The sequence below is a fragment of the Telmatherina bonti genome (assembly GCF_933228915.1).
Source record: "Telmatherina bonti genome assembly, chromosome: 17".
In the NCBI taxonomy this organism is placed as follows: domain Eukaryota; kingdom Metazoa; phylum Chordata; class Actinopteri; order Atheriniformes; family Telmatherinidae; genus Telmatherina; species Telmatherina bonti.
The window spans coordinates 25,002,755-25,011,129 of NC_136615.1; the positions used below are offsets into that span (position 1 = coordinate 25,002,755).

General features: G+C 36.8%; 1 protein-coding gene across 1 annotated transcript in view; it reads left to right on the forward strand.

The window, feature by feature from the left end:
• Positions 1-6,072, forward strand: part of galt (galactose-1-phosphate uridylyltransferase) — a gene marked incomplete at both ends in the record, with an annotated part of 32,051 nt that extends 25,979 nt beyond the window's left edge. Inside the window, 2 exons of the mRNA XM_079256367.1 lie at positions 5,479-5,633; positions 6,007-6,072. Of these exons, the coding sequence (XP_079112493.1) occupies positions 5,479-5,633; positions 6,007-6,072 (221 nt within the window). The remainder of the gene's footprint in view (positions 1-5,478; positions 5,634-6,006) is intronic.
• Positions 6,073-8,375: the final 2,303 nt, after the last annotated feature.

An 8,375-nucleotide genomic window follows, 5' to 3' on the forward strand; every position in this document is an offset into this window, starting at 1 on the left:
TCTTCTCAATGCACTTCTTCTCAAGTCTTGTCTCACTGTCCTCCATGTCTTGCTGGACTCAAGATTCACCATAGGACATGCTTAAACAGTGTATTTATACAATTTTGCATGCAGATGTTTCTCCCCATATCTTTGTTTCTTTAGTCTTTTTCACTCTGAGTTTCGCAAAAGCATTCGGCATGCAGCAACACTAATACCAAATCTTATTTATTTATATTGTCAAATGTGACGGGAAGATGTGTTGAGGGGCTGCGTGTGTTCTCCACAGGTGAGATAATCCTTAGTGCATTTCAATCAGCTCTGCTATAATAAATTACATGGGAACATCTCATCTTTGATGTCACCCTCATACTTGCTGTATTACCACTTCAATGCACACTCAGGCACATCAGAATATTGAAAGCCTTGAGAAGCCTCTCTCGTATGTAAAGCAGACAGTCTTGCAGGTTAAGGGCACTCACTTGTGGTATAAGGTCGGGCTTTTCAAGAAGAGACTAAAACTTTAACATCATGTTCATTTGCATATTTAAATAATAAAAGTATATATATATATATATATATATATATATTTTTTTTTTTTTCAAGAGCTACATGTGCCAAAAGAAATGTCTTTTATTGCAAAAATGATACGATTTCTATTTTTGAACAAGATTTTTATTGTTGTTTTTTTTGTTTTTTTTTGGCCACTTGAAGGAAGAACAGAGCTTTATCTTTACTCTTTGTGTCTGAAGGTGCATGAAGAAAGGTTGAACCGTTTTGCTCAATTTGAAGACAGCTTGTGACTGCACATTTGTCTTTCAGAGATTATAATGGTAATCAAAATGTGAAGAGATTCATGGCAGGGAGTTGTTCCACCACTGAGAAAGCGTGGAATCAAAATGTAAAACAGCTCTGCAACAGTGGTGTCAATCCTGCAAGTATGGAAAAGAGAGTTACTGTGAATAGACGAGCTGTAACAAAAACCAAGTATTTTTTATGGTTTTATCAGTGTGAGATGTTTAACTTCTGCCAAACAAGATGCCACTTTACAAGAATGATGACTGCTGCCTTTCATTTTACAGTGATTTGAATATATAAAAATGCAGCACATTACATCTTTGTGCTTTTTTTGCATGCTTTTTAAAGTCAGCAACTTGACTTTCATCTTTAGGATGGATATTTTTTGCTCATTAGTAAAAAGTTACCGTTTTTCGATTTCATGGATTTGTCTGCTCCTGCCTGTCCTTCCTTTCAACATCACATCTTTTGAACAAAGGTGGTTTGAGACAGTGAGTGTCACTTTCTCTTCAAACTTTGGAAATTCATTAGAATATGATAAGAATTTAAGCATCAGTAACCATTCAATGTCAAAAACCATATTTTTCCTTCAATAAGTTGACTGTATTTGATGATAAAGCAGATCTTTAGAACTAGCTAACTGTGATCAGTCAGTGACCTCTCAGTTAAGTAAGCTAATGTTGTTTGCTATTTTGCTTTGGAAATAACGCAGAACTAGGGAGCAAAGCCCTCAAAAGAGATAGCAAAGACTCAGAAGCGGTATTTGGAAGTGTTTTGAACTTTACACAACAAACTATGTGGTAATGACAAAGATAAGTCAGTTTAGAACATTTCCACAAAGCAGCTAACTAACGTTTACACACACCTGCTAGCTTGCTGCTCAAAGAAAAGTGTGAGAGCCACAACATCTAAGTGAGTTGGCAATGAAAAGAAAATTTCCAAGCACCTTTTATGCTGTGGTACAATTAATGTTTAAAAAAGAGAAAAAAATCAAGTTTAGTTACGGTACTCATGATGCGCTGATGTTAACAAATGCTAATGTGCAGCTATTACTTGACTGTACCCATTTTAATGCACCTCCTATTATCTATTACGAGAAGCAGAAAATGATAGAAGCATTAATCACGCAGATAACAAGTGAATAAGCAAGTCAACATCCTGTAGGCTACTGAAATACATTCAATTGACAAAACATCTGCATCATAAGTACATTAGCATTCACCTCAAATGACTACAGAACAAATAGTTTTTCATAAAGAAGCTAAACATAAAACATAAACACAAACTGTACAAAAAAAAAAGAAAAAAAAGTGTGTTTCCACCCAGTTGAGCCATTATGTGTGTTGTTATTTGATCTAAAGTGAGTCAGTGAGGGAAGCAGACATTAGCAGAGTGCAGTGATGCGATGAGGTGATGATTGGCAGAAAGGAGTGTCAGTTTGGAGTATTCAAAGAGCGAAAGATTGCAGGTTTAATTCCTGCGATATCTACATACGTGGGAAAATATAGTGACAATATATATTCATCATATGGTTCATTATTAGCTGACACACAAGAAAATATGGAACCAGTAAATATCGTACCTAACAAACAACGTATTAGCATTGCCATTGTGGGCGCATATTGGAGCTACACTAATCCTTCTTTTTTGCACCATCATTTTTAAATTTGGAGCTTTTTCAGATCAGTTTCATCTTCCATTAGGAGACACTGTGCAATGAGGCGTGAGTATAGTCTGACTCGTAACAACTAACCCGCAAGGATGAAATTAATCCTATTTTAATTTACTCCACAGCCTCACAGAGAGGAGGTAACACTGTCACATTCTTTTGAGCTGGAATATGTCATTGCTAATCAGTTTAAAAAATGAAGCGGTAATTTATTTTTTTATCTCCCTTTTTTTTTTCTTTTTTTTTTTTAAAGCGTACCACCTGGATAGATGTGTATGTGGCTCTAAATCTGTTTCTTTCATGTCTTTTCTTTTTTCAGTATGAGGGTACTGTGAGAAAATCAGCCCACATGAAAGATGCTTTGGGGGAAAAAAAAAAGATATCTACACTACCTCACTAGGTGAAGTGTGGCAGGACAAAGGGCCTGAGAGGACAAATTCATAGCCTCACTTTCTGGTTTTTTTTTTTTATCTTGTCAAATATCAGATCTTTGAAGCAAATCTTGGGTTAAACTCGCCTCTGGTCATTTTCTTTCAGTTTTGGTTTTAATCTTCTATTCTATTTTATTTCTTGAAGACTAAAATGTGCAGGTCATATAAGAGTGAAGTGTTTCAACTTTTGAAAAGAGACTCAGGCTCACCTTTTATTCCTTTTTTTGTGTGAGAATATTCTATCGAAGGAGTTTAAGGTATTTAAATGTAAAGGTCTTTGTTTAAGGTTTGAGAGTTTAGCAGTAATTGAGAGCACAGTAGGTGTTGGATACACTGATGTTTGAGTGTTCTACAGATTAATTTGAAAAAATTAAACTGAGGAAAAGTTTGCATTTTTAGTTATAAGTTTAATTGATATTAGCCAGTTATTGTCTGTGGGCTTGTCCGCGGCCCAGATAAATGCAGGGGTTGCGTCAGAAAGAATAAACATCCAAATATGACTTCCATACTGGATTAGTTGGTTGGAACAGGTGATTCAACGTGGCGACACCTTGAGAAAGAGAGAAAGCCGAAAGGGAAGGAGGATGAGTTTAATGTAGATATTAAGAGATTCAAGCTTCGTCATGGGAAAATTGTGACATGTGGACTATGGAAATAAGAAAATCCTAGCTGTCTCAATTACTGTTCACTCTGTCATGCCAGATTTGATCTTGACTTAACAAGGCCTTTCCATAACACTCTTATTAAATGTTATTAAATCTGCTGATGGACGATGGAAGAATCAGTTGCAGGAGACAGCTGCAGATCCTGTGAAGAGTTCTCTGGATTCTTGAAGACTGAAGTATTTTTTCAGTATGCTGACATGTACTTCTCTTTTTTTTAATTTTTTTTAAATTTTTTTTATTGTTTTTGGTGAAATTATATCTGTCACTCATCAACAAGATTCTAATTACTGTCTTGACATTTAGTGGTGCTGGTTTGTCTTTCTGTCAGTCTGCCTGTTAGCAACATAACTTAAAATTTTATTGTTCGATTATCATGACATTTTGAGGAAATCTCCGAAATAGAATAATAACCAAGTGATAAGGTTTTGGGAGTGATTGGGATCACTGTGTGAATCCAGGAATTGTCTTTGTCGTGAATCTATTGTCTTCTTTATATACAATCTATGCCTCCCATAATGAGTTCTCTAATCTGTTCGCTTTTAGCTCACTTGGTAGTGGCCAGCTTTTATTCAGGGTAGTCTAATTACCGCTGTGCAGAGAGAGACGGTGTTAGATTTCACCTGGGAAATCATGGATTATATTAGACTACCTGTTGATTCAACCTGGAAGAAAATACTCAACATTTCAGAGACAGAATTTACTGACTGGGAAACAGGAAGAGGCAGAAAGACCTGCAGGGAGTTCAAATTGTTGCGTGACTCCGTAGTGCAGCATCTATAGATGTAACCTGCAACATTCTGGATGATAATGTGGTTGTTCCATGAAATCGTGCTCAGAAACTGTATGAGTATGTCGTTAAATGTTTCAGCGCTAATTGCAACAGTTTGTTGTTCTCCATCCGGTGGAATCCGTAACTCTTAAACAATGCATACACCGAGACACCGACACATGCAGGAATAACACACACAAAGACATTTTAAACAGGATAATTGTCTCCTAATGGGAACATCCATCTATATCCCTCCTTTATGTGGTTCCTCCAGGCTTTTCATTGTTCTACCTTTTTTGTCCTAACCATCAGTTTCTGTAATGTTGGCCTCCTGCCATCTTAAACTCTGTCTGATTAGCCCCCGTTGTCAGGAAGCTAGCTCAAAAGAGGAAGCTATTGTTAATATCTCAAGGGTTTTACTTTCCTTCAGTTTTATGTTTGAGAGACCTTGTAGAAGCTGCTGTATACTCCCCTGATTACCTCATTGCCTTCCATTTGGACAATGTAAGCAAAAAAAAAAGATTTTTAAACATTAATGTTGCGTATATTTGTGAATATGGACCCAAGGTTAGGACCCATGTGAGACAACTGAAATGCTTGGTGCTTACACAAATTGATTAACTTTAATCATACACAACTCGCATCTAAACCCATTTAAATAGCTGCAGAAGACACATCAATAGGACACTTTGCAGAAACTTTGTTATAAATATATCCAGAAAACTAAAAGCTGCAATGTGAGACCTTAGTTTGTTGTCAGTTCAGTTTAACCTTTGATCTTGTGTTTTTGTGTTGAACCAGATTAAAGTAAGCAGCTAAATACTGACATAATACACGATAACTGTATCTAACAAAAGACGGCATGCATTAATGCGACACACCACAGCAGCAGAGGAAGCATAAGCTCAAACCTCAGCTGGTGTTTATGACGCGCATGGATTCTTCAGACTTCTTATGCAAGATGCTCCACAACCTGGGAAGCTGTTGATATGATGGCATCAGACATTTATGATTGTAAAACAGCTCAGGTACCTTTGGAAATATAAAAAGATGATAACAACCTCAGTCTATCTGGATATAATTTGCCATTCAGCAGACAGTGTGACTTGAGTGCAGTTTTCTGTCTTCAGTCTAATCTCCTCTTTTATTTCTTACTTTTTTCTCTAGGAGCCCCAACTGGTCCCCATTTAAAAGAAGATAACTCCCACTGGCAGCTGCATGCTCACTACTACCCTCCTCTGCTGCGTTCAGCCACAGTTAAGAAGTTTATGGTGGGCTATGAGATGCTCGCCCAGGAGCAAAGGGACCTCACCCCTGAACAGGTCTGTGCAACCTCTTGCTTATTCCAGATCAACATTTTCAGAAACACTTACTTACACTACACTTACACTTACACTAACTATTTTTTTTTCTTCATAATGGCATGTTTGACATACTGTGTCCAGGTATCTTTACCTCCCAGGAGACAGTCATATCACTGCAGTTTGGTTTTTGGATCTGAGGATGACAGCCTTCATATATCACAATAGTATTACTGACAGCTGCCTTCGTCCACATGATCAGTTTCTTCTGTACGAGTTGTTGCTTTCAGTTTCAAGACAGACTGCAAAAATATTTTCTAGTGCAATCAAAAGGCAGATTTATTTATCTATTAAAACCATGTAAATGTTCTCTCTTGCTGTGTCTTTGTCTTAGGCTGCAGAGAAATTGAGAAATCTTCCAGATGAACACTACAGAACCAGTGAAAACCAGGAAAAGTGAAACTTGCACAGTGCAACAGAGGAGCTTTATTGGGAGGGATGCTGTGGCGAGAAACCTTCTCTGATTTTAATTCCATGGATGCAACACACACAAACATACCTTTAGGCTTGGTTAACAGTACAAGTTTCACATGAATGTAATAATGCTGCCATGTTTTTCAGGGTTTGAAGTGTTGATATATTATATGATGCTTTTAGAATTAAGTTGATGGTAATCTAAAAAAATAAAATGCTCTGGTGAACTTTTCTTTCCTGTGAATATCTGGAGTTTACTTTTACTGATATCACTGTATATTTCCACTGGCAACAGATGGGAGGGGCACAAGCAGTATTTAATAGTATGACCGCAGTGAACTGTTTGGATTTATTTCTGTTTAAAAGTACTGTTAAAAGAAGTCCTTAAAGTGCCTTTTAATGACAGAGGCCTCAGAGGAGTTCCTATGAACTCTGTTAGTCTTTATATGTGCATATTTTAAATGCATTTATATGTACACAAAGCTGGTGCTGTACTGATGGACTTGAAATAAAATGTTTTGGAAAACCATTTCTCTTTGTTAAAAGTAAAATGAGGAAACCTGCTCTGCTTCTACTCATTCAGCTGGATTTAAACCAACTTTTTTGTGACGTTATGTTAGGAAGTTCTCTCCCAACAACACGTTTTAATGTTTTGATTTCAATCATTTATGTTCTTTAATGTATTGATCACTTTTAACTTCAGCAGTAGTAAGAGAATGTTCTGGCTAATGTCTTGTAGTTTTATTTTAATGCACTTTCAGAACAAGTGCATTAGCCTGAAACTACAGTTGGTATCAGACTGAGGTGTAAAGTTTTTTGTTTGTTTTTTTTTCACTTTCTAGATGTTTTCTGAGCCGGTTGTCGATTACCACAAGGTAGTTGTTTGTCTCTGTCCTCTCTAGTCGAATGTCTCTGGCCACACTCGCCTCAAAAGATCCAACCCAGACTGCCCATCCTTTGCAGTCTGTCAGCAGAAATTTTATATTTATAGAAAATAAAATGATTTTATAACCAACAAGAATGAGAAAAAACTTTTATTCCTTTTGATCATATTATCTATTGACTGATACAACAATTCCCTCTGACTTGACGGAAGATTTTTGTTTCACTGCTTTATTTTAGCCTCAGTGAAGATGTAGGAGGTGAAATAAAGGCATGTGCAACACAAACACACACAAAAGATAGAAGTGGACTCGCAAGGTCACTCAGGCAATGACGGATCAGAAAATGACACACTCACCACTTCAATTATTCATACTTCTTCCACTGGTGTTCAAAGTCAGGTTGCCGGTAAATATTGATTCCTGGATTTGTTGAAACGTTTGGTTGAACAGTTGAGGATATCTGTGTAGTTCATTGACTAAGGGTTTTATCGGGGGGGCATGGGTGCTGCTTAGAATGTGTGAGTGTAGGAGAATGGACAAGCCTTTTTTATGTACTGAGACAAACCTCATTCATTCAGGTCAATATTTATCCAGGACTGAAGGCTCACTGTGAATCCCCTTCTCATCTATTTCATCCCCCCTTTAGGACCCTCTGGGTGAGTATGTCTGCGTATTGAAGATATATATTTCCTATCTCTTCACAGACAGTTGGGAAGGTGTACAGTTTTTCTTCTTCATACTAGAAGAGGAAAGGGTGACAGTAAAGCTTTGAGTCTTTCTTCTGCAAGGTTGTGATGCTGTAATGTAGACAAACCTGGCAAGCGCAGCGTCCTCCCAGAACGCATGTTGACTTGGGTCAAAAGTACAGTTAATGAAACTCATCAGGAAAGAGAAAGTAGTTTTGTGAATGCAGTTGGTAAATTCAAGACTTGAAAAATGACTTTTTTTTTTTTTTTTTTTTTAATTAAATATAAACAAGCAGAGGAAAAACACAGTATCTAAACATTCAGTACAGTTTCCACGTGTAAAAACATAAGAAATGACCAGCCTCATATTGTGGGTTATTTTGTTATTGTTTGACAATAATCTGACAGTTTATTTCAGAATATATGCAGTGATTAGATGCAGTATGACGTCCTTGCACTTTTCTCCTGTTTATAGTCATTTATTTAGTTTTTTTTTTTATCTGTCTGAAACTGCACCGTTTTTCTGTTTGTGTTTGCACTTGTTCATCTATGTTGACATACAGTGTTATCTCATTTCATTCAGCAAGCATATCTTTTGTCTAAAGATATGAGATTTTTGTTGTGTGGAATGTTTTACTGTAGCATCATTTGTCCCGAGATACCTCATGTGCTTCTATTTTCTTAGCACAGATTCAGTCTGTCGTTTACAGAAAAACAAG